Raw genomic sequence first — 15,564 nt, 5'->3', positions numbered from 1 at the left:
CATAGTCCATGGATCCCTTATGCCTGTGCATAGGCAAAGGAGCTGTGCCTACCCTGGTTCCTGGCTTAGGGGAGCCGGCAGTTTATTTTTTCCCCTGTTTGTTAATTTGTTCACTCTCCAAGGCAGTGAGAGTGGCTCTGGGCGTGTGACGTATCCACTTCTGGCCCAGTGGACTTGGCAGTTGCTGAAGTCAGTCCGGGACCCAGTGCAGAGCAGGGAGTGGGGAGGTAAATGGGAGAGATGTTTCTCCCTAATGGGGGTGTTTTTGACCCTCACGGTAGGCCGTATGCAAGTAGTTATCTTTCACTGATAAGGGCTGCTTCTCACTGGTTCTGGGTGGCAGTGTAGACTCTCTGATGCTGGGTCTCTCCCAGTGTGGAAAACACGCCTCCCGAGCACGGCTGCTTGCCTGCCTCACTGCTCACCCCCGAGCTGATCAGGCCTGAAGGCTCAGGCTCTCGCTGGGTCAGGACTGGCAACTCCTTCCTGCTTCCAAACTGTCTCTCCCTCCCCCTGCCACTCAGTCTGGTTCATCAACTCTGCCTTTGATATTCAGGGCTCCCAGATTGTCATATATATTTGATTCACTTGTTTTTTCCGGTCTTTGTTGTAAAAGTGTCCGCCGGAAGCGTCTGACTACGCCGTCTTGGCCCTGTCCCCTCAGCTCTTTCTTTTCTATATAATTTATTTTGTTGTTGAGAATACACAAAGCAAAAGTTACACAAATTCAACAGTTTCTGCATGTACAAATCAGTGACTTTGATTACATTCTTTGAGTTGTGCAACCATTCTCACCCTCCTTTTCTGAGTTGTTCCTCCTTCGTTAACATAAACTCATGTCCGCCTAAGATTCTTACCTAATCTTTTGCTGTTGTCAATTTGACCCCATATAGATAGTACTTAAAAGAGCACAATGTTCAAGGCAGAGCTTTTTCACTAGTTAAGCTAAACTATTGTTTAGTTTTAGGAAAACTTCAGAGGATATTTTTGGTTTAAGCTTTAAAGACTATCTCAGGGCAATAGTTTCAGGAGTTCATCCACACTCGATGGTTCCAGGAAGTCTAGGGTCCCTGAGAATTTGAAATTTGGTTCTACACTTTCCCTCTTTTGCTCAGGATTCTTATATAGAATCTTTGATCAAGATGTTCAGTATCCAGTTTTCTGGTCTCATGGCTAAGAAGGCAGTTGTTCATGGAGGCAATTAGCCACACATTCCATTTCCTGTTCCTATTTCTGACTCTCCTTTTCGTTTGTTTTTCCAGGTGAATAGAGACCAATAGTTGTGCCCTCTACTTGGCTCTTGGTCAGGGAAGGCCTACTTTTTTCTGCTTAATAGTTCACTGCATTACAGATGCTGACATTCATCCATGCCTGGCAAGGACCACTACTTTGCTGCTGTCTGCCTCAACCACTTGTTCAATGCTTTTGGCTATATTGCAAGCAGTTGGAAGGTACAAGGATATGCACAGTTAGGAACTCTACTGGCACTAGGAGCATGTCACTCCCACAGTGGAGCCCTGAAGTTACCACAGAGCAGGGAGCAGGAACACTACTCTTCCCCCTCCCCTCTCTGAGGCAGGAACAACCAATCTTTCCAATGCCAGGGAACTCTGGAAAGATGCCAAGGTACTCTGAGCACAGAACTGATGATGTCTGGAGGAGAAATTCAGCTCCAAATGAAGAGGTGTGTGTGGAGACGCATAGAGCTGTTCCTGGAGAGTCTCTGGACACATAGAAATAAGCAGCCATAAACGAGTGGGACAGCTTCCACTCCCTTGATATAGGACCTATTATGTCAGAATCCAAAGTCTGCAGAGGGAGGGGACCTCCCTCTTTATCAGAGTATCCAGGAGGAACAGTGGATACCTGCTCATGGCTGGGAAAAGGCTCTGGACTGAAGACAGGTGACCCCCCCCCCCAGCAGAGGATGACTCCAAAGAGGATCACTAGTGCTCATTTCAGGGGTGGTGGGGAGCAGACCACAGGACAGCAATGACACTTAAAGGAGGTGAGATTGGCACATCAGTGGAGGGCGACGAAGCTGACTTCATGAGATCTGGAGGAAGCTCATACTGCACAAAGGGGACCTCAGGGTCCAGGATCTTTTCTGCAGCCATTTTAACTGACACTGGGGGGCATCAAGGCTGGTTACAGATCACTGGACTCTGTCCATTGTTTATTTGTAGTGATGGGCTTTCTTTTTTCTTTTAATGAAAACTTACACTTGTATGGGAGGGTTGGAACCAACTTACAGGATTGTCTGGTGAAGAAATTTTCCCAAGTCTCTGTCCATGATTTGGGTTCAAGCTAAGATACTTGGCCACAGGATCTGTGGGCTCCAGGGTTATGCTATGATAGTTTTCTCCAGGTGAAATGACCCCAAACCTTATAATCCTTCTGATAGATCCACGAACAGCCAGTATTAGTGTGTGAGTCACCTGGAAAATCTTGTGAGCCCATGTTGTCCCCAAGTCTCTGTGTGTGGGGGAACTTAGTGAAGGGAGGAGCTTCTTGGGAACTCCTCGTGTTTAGCTTTAATCTTCTGGTAATGATTTACTTCCCCCAGTATTATTGAATTGAAAGATTAAGTGGTGATATATAAGAAAGTACAGCAGGAAAAACTTGTCTTCATTTCTTAGACCTCCTGTATTGGCTGACCACACCTTTCTGGCTAGAAGGTAAGCTCTGATTCATTGGTTTTGAGTTCTCTAAAGGAGTTAGATGGAATATGAAAAGCAGACCACTCAATAATGGAAACATCTATTTGCTCTCCTGGAGTTAGGGTTAGAGCTAACGTTTATGGAGAGGGAGGCACTACAGGTAGTGGTTCAGAGACCAGGCTTTTGTGGCTCTGCTACTTGCTAACAGCATAATCTTGGCAAATTACTTAACTCACTAATCTTCAGCTTGCTTAGTTCGAAAAAAGGAGACTAAGAGTATCTACTTAATAGAGGATTAAATGAGATAATGTTCATAAAGAGCTTAACACAGTATCTGGAACACAGTAAATGCTCAATAAACGGTAGTCCCAAAACTGATTGCCATTGAGTTGATTCTGACTCATAGCGACACTATAGGACACAGTAGAACTGTCCCAAAGGGTTTCCAAGGAGCAACAGGTAGATTCAAACTGCCGACATTTTGGTTAACAGCTGAACTCTTAACCACTGCTCCACTAGGGCTCCAAAGGGTGATTATTAATGTTTTAAAACTTTTGCTGATAATGAGGTATTTTAATTTGATCACATTAGAAATATTTGGCTAGATTGTATCTTTTATAAAATTCAATTTAGTAAGTGGTTTAAGAAAAGAAGGTGCTTAAATTTTGTCAACTGTGTAAATGGAAATGATATCGTTATTACTTCAGATTGTAGATACTATGAAAGCAATTCAGATAAATTCAAATCTTCATCAAAATTCTGTTTTGGAAACCAGAAGTGTGATTTCCTCGAAGATCCTTCTCCTTTATAAACTTCTCTATTGGTAGCCCTTTTTCTCAGGGTTGATTTTTGGAAATGTTCAGTCTGCTTTTCTTCATCTGTACCATTAGTCGTTCCTGTCTGTAAAGAAGCTGAGGGTGTCCTCTGGGGACCAATTCTTGTTGTTGTTAGGTGCCGTTGAGTCGATTTTAACTCATAGCGACCCTATGTACAACAGAAAAAACACTGCCTGGTCCTGCGCCATCCTCACAATCGTTTTTATGCTTAAGCCCATTGTTGCAGCCATTGTGTCAATCCATCTTGTTGAAGGTCTTCCTCTTTTTCACTGACCCTCTACTTTACCAAGCATGATGTCCTTCAAGGACTGATCCCTCCTGATAATATGTCCAAAATATATGAGACATAGTCTCGCCATCCTTGTATCTAAGGAGCATTCTGATCGTACTTCTTCCAAGACTGATTTGTTTCTCTTTTTGGCATTTCATGGTATATTCAATATTCTTCTCCAACACCATAATTCAAAGGCATCAAGTCTTCTTTGTTCTTCCTCATTCAAAGTCCAGCTTTCACATGCGTATGAGGAAATTGAAAACACCATGGCTTGGGTCAGGCGCACCTTAGTCTTCAAGGTGATATCTTAATTTTCAACACTTTGAAGAGATCTTTTGCAGCAGATTTGCCCAATGCAATGCGTCTTTTGATTTCTTGACTGCTGCTTCCATGAATGTTGATTGTGGATCTAAGTAAAATAAAATCCTTGACAACTTCAATCTTTTCTCCGTTTATCATGATGTTGCTTATTGGCCCGGTTGTGAGGACTTTTGTTGTCTTTATGTTGAGGTGTAATCCATAGTGAAGGCTGTGGTCTTTGATCTTCATCAGTAAGTGCTTCAAGTCCTCTTTGCTTTCAGCAAGCAAGGTTGTATTATCTGCATAACACAGGTTGTCAATAAGTCTTCCTCCAATCCTGATGCCCTGTTTTTCTTCATATAGTCCAGCTTCTCAGATTATTTGCTCAGCATACAAACTGAATAGGTATGGTGAAAGGATACAATCCTGATGCACACCCTTTTTGACTTTAAACCCGCAGTATCCCCTTGTTCTGTTCGAATGACTGCCTCTTGATCTATGTACAGTTTCCTCATGAGCACAGTGAAGAGTTCTGGAATTCCCATTCTTCACACTGCTATCCATAATTTGTTATGATACACACAGTCAAATGCCTTTGCATAGTCAGTATAACACAGGTAAACATCTTTCTGGTATTCTCTGCTTTAAAGCCAGTATCCATCTGACATCAGCACTGATATCCCTCATTCCATGTCCTTTTCTGAATCCAGCTTGAATTTCTGGCAGTTCCCTGTCAATACACTGCTGCTGCCACTTTTGAATGATCTTCAGCAAAATTTTACTTGCTTTTGATATTAATGATATTGTTCGATAATTTCCACATTTGGTTGGATCACCTTTCTTGGGAATAGGCATAAATATGGATCTCTTCCAGTCAGTTGGACAGGTAGCTGTCTTCCAAATTTCTTGGCGTAGATGAGTGAGCACTTCCAGCACTGCATCCATTTGTTGAAACATCTCAGTTGGTATTCCATCAATTCCTGAAGCCTTCTTTTTCGATAATGCCTTCAGTGCAGCTTGGACTTCTTCCTTCAGTACCATCGGTTCCTGATCATATGCTATCTCCTGAGATGGTTGAATGTTGGCCAATTCTTTTTGGTATAGTGACTCAGTGTATTCCTTCCAACTTCTTTTGATACTTCCTGCATCATTTAATATTTTCCCATAGACTCTGTCAATATTGGGACAAGAGGCTTGAATTTTTTCTTCAGTTCTTTCAGCTTGAGAAATGTTGGGCGTGTTCTTCTCTTTTGGTTTTCTATCTCCAGGTCTCTGCACACGTCATTATAATACTTTACTTTGTCTTCTCGAGCTGCCCTTTGAAATCTTCTGTTCCTACTCATAGTGACCCTATGTACAACAGAACGAAACACTGCCTTGTCCTGCTCCATCCTCACAGTCGTTGCTATGTTTGAGCCCATTGTTGCAGCCACTGTGTCAATCTATCTCATTGAAGGTTTTCCTCTTTTTCGATGACCCTCTACTTTACCAAGCATGATGTCCTTCTCCAGGGACCGGTCCCTCCTGATAACATGTCCAAAGTATGTGAAACCAAGTCTCACCATCCTTGCTTCTAATAAGCATTCTGGCTGTACTTCTTCCAAGACAGATTTGTTTGTTCTTCTGGCAGTCCATGGTGTATTCAGTATTCTTCACCAACACCATAATTCAAAGTTAGCAACTCCTTTTTTGGTCTTCCTTATTCATTATACAGCCTTCACATGCATATGTACAATTACATAGTTAAAAAGCATAAATGAGTTCATATTACTCTGTAAGCTACACGTTTACTAAAAGTCATAGAAATCACTCCATGCTGTTATGTATAGATTTATTTCATTCTTTCTAATTGCTGCAGAATATTCAATAGTATGAATGTACCATAATTTGTTTAGCAACTGTCTTTATTTTCTCAAAATTATGAAAGTATACTACTCTAGTTTTTCTTAATAATTTTGTGTGTTTGTTGTTTAGCTCTTCAACCTACTTAATATTGTTGTATTGTGAGGTAGGGCTGTAATTTAATTTCCTCTCCAAATAGAGATCCAACTATTCCAACACCATTTACTGAATAGTGCTTTCATTGCTCTCTCACCTGAAATGCCAACTTTATCATACCTTTGTCAAGTACTAAATTTTCATATACAAGTTTATTGGTCAATTGCTGGATTCTTTTTTCCATTCCATATGTCAGTTCATTTCTTTCTGGATCAATGCTGATTGTTTAAATTATTAAAGCTTTAGAGTGTGCTTTGATGTTGTTCCTGCATATCTTTTCACTGGTTCTTTTATCACCCTTTTAATATTTTCTATTCTCTTTTTGCACATTTTCTCTTTGAAATGAGTTTTAGAATCAACTTGTCAAATTTCATAAAAGTTCTAATGAAATTTTGATTGGACTTGTATTGAAAATATAGAGAGGTAGGTATGGGTGAAGAATAGAAGCACAAACTTTGGAGCCAGGGTTTGAATACTGGTGCCACCATTTAGTAGCTTGAGACCTTGGGCAAATGGCTTAACATCTCTGTGCCTCAGTTTCTTCATTTGTAAAATGAGGATAATAAGGGTATTCACTTTAAAGTGTTAGGATTAAATGGATTAAATTTTTGAAAATGCTTGGCACATGTTAGCACTACACAAATATTTCCTATTATTTTCTATTAATTTAGGGGAAAAAAAAACAGTTGCCATCCAGTTAACGCCAACTCAGTGTGACCCTATGTGTGTCAGAGTAGAACTGTGCTCCATAAGGCTTTCAATGGCTGAGTTTTTGGAAGTAGATACCCAGGCCTTTCTTTCTAGGTGCCTCTGGGTGGACTCAAATGTCCAAACGTTTAGTTAAGCAGGTGAAAACATTAACCATTTGAAACACCCAAGGACTACAAAAGGATTTATTTATTTTATTTGGTTTATTCCTAAGCATTTGTTGCTATTGTGATATAAGTTTTTATTGTCTATGATATATTCTACTTAGTTATTGTTGATGTATAAAAAAGCTATTGATTTTGATGTGTCAATGCTCTCTTTAGCATCATTGGTTAATTTTCTTCTTAGCTCTATTGGTTTTCAAGTAAATTATCTTGGATATTCTAGGTACACTATATTTTCTGCAACTGATGATACTTTTGGCTCTTCTTTTCTATGTTCATAGTAGAAATCCCTTTCTCTTGTTTCATTGCGTTGGTTAAAATTATCAGAATAATGTTGAATAGCAACTTCCACATCAGCTTTCTAACCTTGATAGGGATACTTTAAAAGTTTCATATTACGTATAATGATTGCTATATATTCTGGTAGACAGTTTATCAGTTTAAGAAAATTTCCTTGTACTTTTGAAAATCATGAATGGATGTCACAAAGTTGTTAACTTTGAATTATGGATGTCTCTTCCCCTTTTGTCATCTATTGAGTGAAAATGATCATATCGCTTTTCTTCTTTAGTCTGTTAAGGTAATGTAGTCCATTAATAGTTTTCCAATTAACTAATTAATTAATCAGTTTTCTATGCTGAATCTTTCTTGCAGTCCTAGGATAAACCCTAATTGGTTATGAGGTATTTTTCTTTTTAATACTTCTGGACTTGATTTTATCATATTTTATTTAAAGTTTTCTTTTCCATCTATGTTTGTAAGTGATTTTGGTGTATCATTTTCTTTTCTTGTGTGTTATCTTTATCAGAGTTTGTGAATGCTAGTTTTCAATTAATTGTGTTGATTTAAAGGAGCAGGTTAGGGGAGCGAAGCAGACATGCTGAAGGAGCTCCAGCTCTCCCTGTCGGTCTTCCTGCTGCTTGCCTGTGGCTTCCTCTACCAACTGATCCTGAAGTCCAGCTGCCTCTTCTCCTGCCTGCCTACCTACAAGTCCCAGCAGGGGCCAGAAGCCCTCCTGAGCCACCAACGCAGCATTGTGTTCCTGGAGACCTCAGAGATAATGGAGCCACCCCCACTCGTCTCCTGTGCTGTGGAGTCGGCTGCCAGGATTTATCCTAAGCAGCCTGTGGTGTTCTTTATGAAGGCCCTCAACAATTCCACACAGCTACCCCCTAATACCTCTTACCGAGCCTTTTCCCTTCTCTCAGCAATAGACAATGTTTTCCTCTTCCCTTTGGATATGAAAAGGCTATTTGAAGACACACCACTGTTTTCATGGTACACTCAAGTAAGTGTTTATGGAATCTTAGAATGTCACTGTTGGCAGGGACCTCTGGAAATGAGTCCAATTTACTTACTTTATAGATGGGTAGATTGGGGGTAAGGGACTCAGTGTCAGAGATGGAACTAGAACCCAAATCCTTCGGCTCTTGCCTGATCCTCTCTCTACCACGTTGAGTCCTGAATCAGGTAACCAGGAGAGACTTAAGTTAGGCTTATCTTTAGTGTCTGGTGTCTTTTGCTTCCAGCCTTATTTCTTTTAGGACATAGGTTATTTTTGAGACTATTTTTTTAACTGAATGAGTTTCTGTATCTTTTCTAGGTGAATAGATAACTTATTTTTCACTATCAGTTTTAAATCCATCTATGTTAAACTTTTTTCCACCTGAGAGGGAAACCAGGAAATATTTAACTTGAAAATGGTGAAGATAGAAAATGCATGAAGGATCAGGCAGAGTGCTGCTGTGTGAGATTGGGTTATATTACGATATGATCAAGAAACTCCTAGAGCGGGTAGGAATTCGGTAATCTTCATCTTAGTAGCATAACATAATAAGCAAATAATATTTTAATTAAATACCTCTATCAGAGAACCCACAATCAAGAAATGTTTAAGGAAATTATAGTACAATCACTCAATGATTACATTATTCAGTGTTTAAATATGACATCTTATGAAGACTACAAACCTAAACCCTTACATTATAATGTAATTTTAATAATCACAATGATTTCAGCTATGCAAAACCCACACATATCTATATAAGAAAAAAGACCTGAAGAAAATACATAACACATAATAGTAGATGTTGTAGTTTATAAATAAAATTATTTTAAAAAACAAAAGTTAATTTAAAAATTGACATCAAAATATTACTATTTGTTTACCATATAAAGACCTATCTAAATTCTAATCATAAGCTAGACCAAAGGTCAGCAAACTTTTTCTCTGTAAAAAGCCAGATGGTAAATACTTTAGGCTTGCAGGCCAAGAGGCAAAATTGAGAATATTATGGAGATACTTGTATTCATTTCCTGTGATTGCTGGAATTTCCACAAACTTGGTGAATTAACACAACAGAAATTTATTCGCTCACAGTTGTGGAGGCGAGAAGTCTGAAATCAGTTTCACAAGTCTGTGCTCCCTCCGAAGAACTAGTTTCTTGCCTCTGTTGGCTTCTGGAGGCTGCTGGCATTCCTTGGTTTGTAGTCCATCACTCCAGTCGCTGCCTCAGTCTTCACATCCCCTTCTCCTCTGTGTGTGTGAAATCTCCCTCTGCCTCTCTCTTAAAAGGACATTTGTGATGACATTTAGGGACCACCTGGACAATCCAGGAAAATCTTACCATTTCAGGATCCTTAACTTAATCCCATCTGCAAAATCTTTCTCCCATATAAGGTAACATTTACAGGTTCTAGGGATTAGGACCTGAAATCTTTGGGTGGCCATTATTCAGCTTACTACAGTACAAAAAATCAAAACCAAACCCACTGCTGTTGAGTTGATTCTGACTCATAGTGACCCTATAGGACAGAATAGAACTGCCCCTATAGGATTTCCAAGGCTGTAAATCTTTACGGAAGCAGACTGGCCACATCTTTCTCCCTCGGAATGGCTGGTGGGTTGGAATCACCCACCTTTCAGTTAGCAGCCAAGCATTTTAACCACTGCACCACAAAGGCTCCTTACTAAAGTACTAAAAAAAGAAAGAAAACTCCTGCCCTACCCCACCTGATTTGCCTGAGGACCGGGTAGGCTGTCCTGGGTGGTGGGCATACACTTTGCCCCTAGTTGCTGTAAACTGGAGACATTTTCTGGACTAAATGCAGGCCTGGGAGGTAGGCAGGGGGAAGGACCTAGCTGGCCAAACAGGTAGGGGTGGAGTGAGGTGCACCCCGTGGTTCATTTCACTTGTTCCCAGTGACTTCTATATCCCAGGGTGCCCTTCTCACCTCCTGGACAGCCTGGAGTGCTCACAGAGCCTGGAAGTCTCAAACTGGGAGCTGGCCAGTAGTGACATCACTCACTGGTTTGAGATTCCACCATTTGGTTCCTGGAAATTGGAAACGGAGGCCCCAACATGTAGGTGGAGACCAGCACCGCCCTGGGCAGCAGCAGAAAGGTAGGCTGCTGGCCAGGGAGGCAGGCGTCAGGAGTGGAGGGGTTCCAGGTGGGGTGAAGCACAGGCTTGCTCTCTGAGGCTCACAGTGCTAGCTTGCTAGAGCCGTGCTCCAAAACCAAAAAACCAAGCCAGCTGCCGCTGAGTTGATTCCGACTCATGGTGACCCCCTGTGTGTCAGAGTAGAACTTCGCTCTATAGGATCTCAATGGCTGAGTTTTCAGAAGTAGATTCGGGGGTGCCTCTGGCTGGACTCAAACTTCCAACCTTCAAGCTGAGTGAATTAACAGTTTGCACCACGTGGAGACTCCAGAATGATGCTCCAGGACAAAAAAAGGCAGCTGCTGGCCCTCAGGCCATGCTTCTGGAAACCTGGGCTGGACCAACATGACCTAAATTGTGTTTTGTTCCTTGAAAAAAGAAATCTCTAATCAAATTAGTTTGCGAGATGCTGCTTACTACATCCTTTTCTTACGGACTAATCATGCATGTGAACTCTGTTTAGTCCTGAACTGAAGAAACTTTAACTTGGTTTAACCCAGCATTTCCCAATTTTTTTTAAGCATGGAACACTCTTTTAGTGTAACACGAATATTTTCTTGAAACTAATGTTCCATGGAGCACAGTTTGCATTACTTTGAGCTGGGCCCCGATTTTATTATGTTGGAGTTTAGGAGCAAGCTATGTCCTCTTCCATGGACCCTGGGATGCAGAGCCAGGGGCAGATTATCCAATAAGCAAGGTAAGCATGGGCTTACTTGTGCTTACTTACTAATCAGAGATTGTTCACTACAGATTAGTAAGTAAGTAAGTACAAATAAGCCTGTGCTTACCTTGCTTACTGGGTCACCAGCCCCTGTTAGGGACTGTAAATTTGAAAAGAGGCTTTGATTCTGTAGGAAGCTGCTGTGGACTTGAAAGAGAGACAGATGCCATCCATACCTAGAAGCAGAATCTTTGATGTGGTGAAAAAATGTGAAATTGTTCATAAAGATGATTTGGTAAACAAGGTAAGCACTGTGCTTACTTTGCTTATTGGATAATCTGCCCCTGTGCAGAGTCCTCAGTGTCTCTTCCATCTGAGCCTGCATGGTATCATACCAGGCGTGCACCTACAGCGACCACACCACCATATGCTTAGGACACCGGGCTGTGGCATGTTCTGCTCCAGTTAGGCCACCACAAGACCCAATGTGCTGTCACCTGCTGATGACCACTGACTGGGCAAGTGTAGCCCCAAAAGATGCCCAAGGATAACTACTGTGATGGTGAACTGAGGATGGGACAACTCTGTTCTCTGAGCAGCCAACCTCAAATACCTTTCTCTCCTGGTGCTCACCTCTGTTGGAACTCATGTGTTTTAGTCTGATGTTAGCCCAATGCTCACATCAAGGCAGGCTTCCTCCTCCTCTGGTTCTGTGCAGCTTTTGGTATCCAATTATCCAATTGCTCTGGGTCTGCTCACTAACTATCACCAACTTATAAAATAATCAACTTTACTTATTTTACCAAAACCTTTTTTGATTGAGGGAGTAGGTCTCTGAACTGCCTGCCTGAACCCAGACTGCCTGGGCTCAAATCCAGCCGCTGCCTTTCTTAGCTTGGGCAGATTACTGAACTTCTTGGATCTTCTAATGTTTCATCTGAAAAATAGGAATAAAATAGTACATACCTCTGAGGATTTGGGTAGATTATAAAGAGCTTGAAACAGTTATTGATAAGTGTTATTCATGAGGTTTTCAGCAGTTGTGTAGAATGTGATAATTTTTAACAGCTTGTATATAGATTTCTGCAAAATCTTAGTTGATCTGCTTTTATTTGGCTTTATAGCAGAATGTTAAAGAATGCTTTGTTTTGTCAAAAATCAAGGATCAATGTTTAATCTTTTAATCAGTATATTTAAATTCAGAAAAATATATTTTATTTTCTGTATTTAAAATTTTAGCATTCCATATGGAAATATTGTCATTTATAATGATTTTTAAAAGTCATTTTCTATTTTGCTCACATTTTGTATCTGCAGTCATCCTTGACTCCTCTCTCTCTCTCCCTTCATCTAATCTATCAGCAAATCCTGACCAGTTCTATCTTCAACATGTACCCAGAATCTGACCACTTCTCTCACCTCCACTGTTATAATCCTGGTCCAAGCCACCATCATCTCTTACCTGCATTATATCAACAAGCTCCTATCTTGCCTCTGCCTCTGCCCTTGCCATCCCCCTTCCCAGCCTGTTTCCCACACATTAGCCAGAGTGACCCCTTGAAAACTAATTCAGATCATAGCACTCCTTTCTTCCAAACCTTCCAAATAATTTCAAAGTCCTTACCCCGGCCTACATGATCTGCCCTCTCTCGCCAACCACACACCTCTCTGATCTCGAGTCCTACCCCTCTCCCTTCCATACTCTGCTGTGGCCACACTACCTCCTTCCTGTTCCTGCACAGACCAAGCGTGCTGCTGCCTCAGGGCCCCTGCACTTGCTGTTCCTTCTACTTAGAACCCTCTTCTCCTACATATCTGCAGGGTTCATCCACCTACTTCATTCAAGTTTCTGTTCAAGTGGCCCTTGCTGGAACCCTGTATGAGACAGTGCTCCAGCCCACCTTTGTCATAACCCCTTCACCTTGTTTTTTTTTCCCTTCATTGTTGTTATTGTTAGGTGCCGTCGAGTTGGTTCTGACTCAAAATGATCCTATGTACAACAGAATGAAACACTGCCTGGTCCTGCACCATCCTCACAATTGTTATGTTTGAACCCATTGTTGTAGCCACTGTGTCAGTCCATCTCGTTAAGGGTCTTCCTCTTTTTTGCTAACCCTCTACTTTACTAAGCATGATATCCTTCTCCAGGGACTTGTCCCTACTGATAACATGTCCAAAGTATGTGAGATTAAGTCTTGCCATCCTCACTTCTAAGAAACCTTCTGGCTGCACTTCTTCCAAAATAGATTTGTTTGTTCTTCTGGCAGTCCAAGGTATATTCAACATTGTTTGCCAATACCATAATTCAAATGCAATTTTCTTCATAGTACCTACTAATACCCAACACATTATATATTTATTTGTTTATTGTCTGTCTCTTCCTAGTAGAAATCTTTGTTTGGTCACTGCAGTATTCCTAGCAGTTTTAACAGAGGTTGGCACATAGTATGCGGGCCCTCAATAAATATTATTAAAGAAATTAAGAATAAGTGAAGGCATCCATGCAAACATTTTAATATTCTTTTACCAATTTCTCAAATAGCATACATATTGATTTTTCCTATAGTATCCTAGCTTTTTAAAAATCATTTTTAGAACTTCTTTGTGATTCTTTACAATTTCATATTTATGGTCTTTACAATTTCATATTTATGGCTGTTGTACACCCACATTGAAGTATGACTCCAACAGTTCATTATGAAATCCCTTCTGAGTATCTTCTTTACCTTTCCATTGCTTTAAATTTTCTTTTCAAATTCATGAAATCTTTAAAAGCTTCTGAAATCTTCCCATCAGCAATGATTGCTGTAAACTTTTTTATTTAAAGGCAAGTTTTTGGGGGTGGAGGTTACGTTTGGTAAATTTTCAAAACTGGGCTTTTGGCAAAGAGTTTTGGGGAGCTGGCCTGCTTTCCCCCACAGCTGCCCTGGGCCTGGCCTCCTGATGTGACACTCACCCTTCTTCCTGCTACTTGGAGCTGATTTGTACCTGTTCCTACAGATCAACACCAGCACAGAGAGAAACTGGCTCTACGTCAGCTCAGATGCGTCCCGCCTGGCTATCATCTGGAAATATGGTGGCATCTACATGGACACTGATGTCGTCTCCATCAGGCCCATCCCTGAGGAGAACTTTTTGGCTGCACAGGGCTCTCAGGACTCTAGTAATGGGGTGTTTGGGTTTCTTCCCCGCCACCCCTTCCTGTGGGCATGCATGGAAAACTTCGTTGAACACTACAACTCAGACATTTGGGGCAACCAGGGCCCTGATTTGATGACGAGGATGTTGAGGGTATGGTGCAAACTCAGAGACTTCCAGGAGGTGAGCGACCTCAGGTGTCTGAACTTGTCCTTCCTACACCCCCAGAGATTTTATCCCATCTCCTACCCAGAGTGGAGGCGCTACTATGCTGTCTGGGACACAGACCCGAGCTTTAATGACTCCTATGCGCTGCATTTGTGGAACTACATGAATCAGGAGGGGAGGGTTGTGGTTAGAGGAAGCAACACACTGGTGGAAAATCTCTACCGCAAGCACTGTCCCAGGACTTACAAGAACCTGATTCGGGGCCCAGAGGAGTCGGTGACTGGGGATCTGGGTCCAGGCAACAAATAGAGCTTATGCTGAGTTTCTGCTGCGATAGCATGGGAGTGGACACTGCCTGGAATGCCACACTTTTACCTGATCTCTACTTTCCCAGGGAGCTGGGTGCTTACTCACATATCCATTAGGATTAAGTTTCTCTGCCTATAATAGAAAAATCTTAAAGAGCAGCGGCTTATAAAACATAGAAGCATATTTTGTCTCATGTGAAAGAAATCTGAAGGCAGACAGGTCAGGGCTGACATAGTAACTCTGCAGGCATCAGGGGCCCAGGCTTCTTGCATCTTTCTGCTTGTCATACTTAGTGTCCATGGCCCGTGGTCTCTGATAGCTGCTTGACCTCCAGCCATGTCTGCATTCCAAGCTGCAGGCTGAAGAGAGCAAAGGTGAAAGCCCTTTATTTTATGAAGACTTCCTGGAAGTACCATATAACTTCCCCTCACATCTCACTGTCCAGAATGTAGCTGCAAAAGAGACTGGGAAATTTAAGGAGGAAAAGAAAACGGATGCTTTGATAGGCAGCTAGCAATTTTGCTACATGTTCTATTTACTACTCTAAGATTAATTCCGGGACCTATTAGAGCATTGATGGGGGTGGGTGGGTGGGGGGAGGAACTGGTTTCCAGTCTTGATTTTGACATTCATTCATTCAATAAATATTAATCGAGTCACTTCCGTGTGCCAAGCACTGTTTTAGGTAATGAAAATATAGCTGGATCAAGACCAGGTTCCCAGCACTTACATTCTAATAACTAGTCACATGCCCCTGGGGCAGTCTTCTCCTCTTCCCTGGCTGTCTGTTATTTCCCACCCTACCCTTTTCCAAAACACACACAGGTTTATCCTACTCCAATTGGCTCATAAAAGCAAATTGTAAACTCAAACTGATTCACATAAAAATTTACCTCTTCTTT

General features: G+C 41.5%; 1 protein-coding gene across 1 annotated transcript; it reads left to right on the top strand.

Annotated features, from left to right (window-relative positions):
- The first annotated feature begins 2,782 nt into the window (after nucleotides 1-2,782).
- On the top strand, nucleotides 2,783-14,702 carry A4GNT (alpha-1,4-N-acetylglucosaminyltransferase). Its single transcript, XM_004381434.1, has 3 exons — nucleotides 2,783-2,820; nucleotides 7,792-8,228; nucleotides 14,048-14,702. The coding sequence occupies exons 2-3, from the start codon at nucleotides 7,818-7,820 to the stop codon at nucleotides 14,660-14,662; spliced, it is 1,026 nt and encodes a 341-aa protein (XP_004381491.1). The 5' UTR covers nucleotides 2,783-2,820; nucleotides 7,792-7,817; the 3' UTR covers nucleotides 14,663-14,702.
- The last annotated feature ends 862 nt before the right edge of the window (nucleotides 14,703-15,564 follow it).

This window comes from Trichechus manatus, unplaced genomic scaffold (assembly GCF_000243295.1).
Source record: "Trichechus manatus latirostris isolate Lorelei unplaced genomic scaffold, TriManLat1.0 scaffold00084, whole genome shotgun sequence".
NCBI lineage: Eukaryota > Metazoa > Chordata > Mammalia > Sirenia > Trichechidae > Trichechus > Trichechus manatus.
Note: the sequence above shows the minus strand (reverse complement) of the source record. Positions and strands in the feature narration are given on the sequence as shown.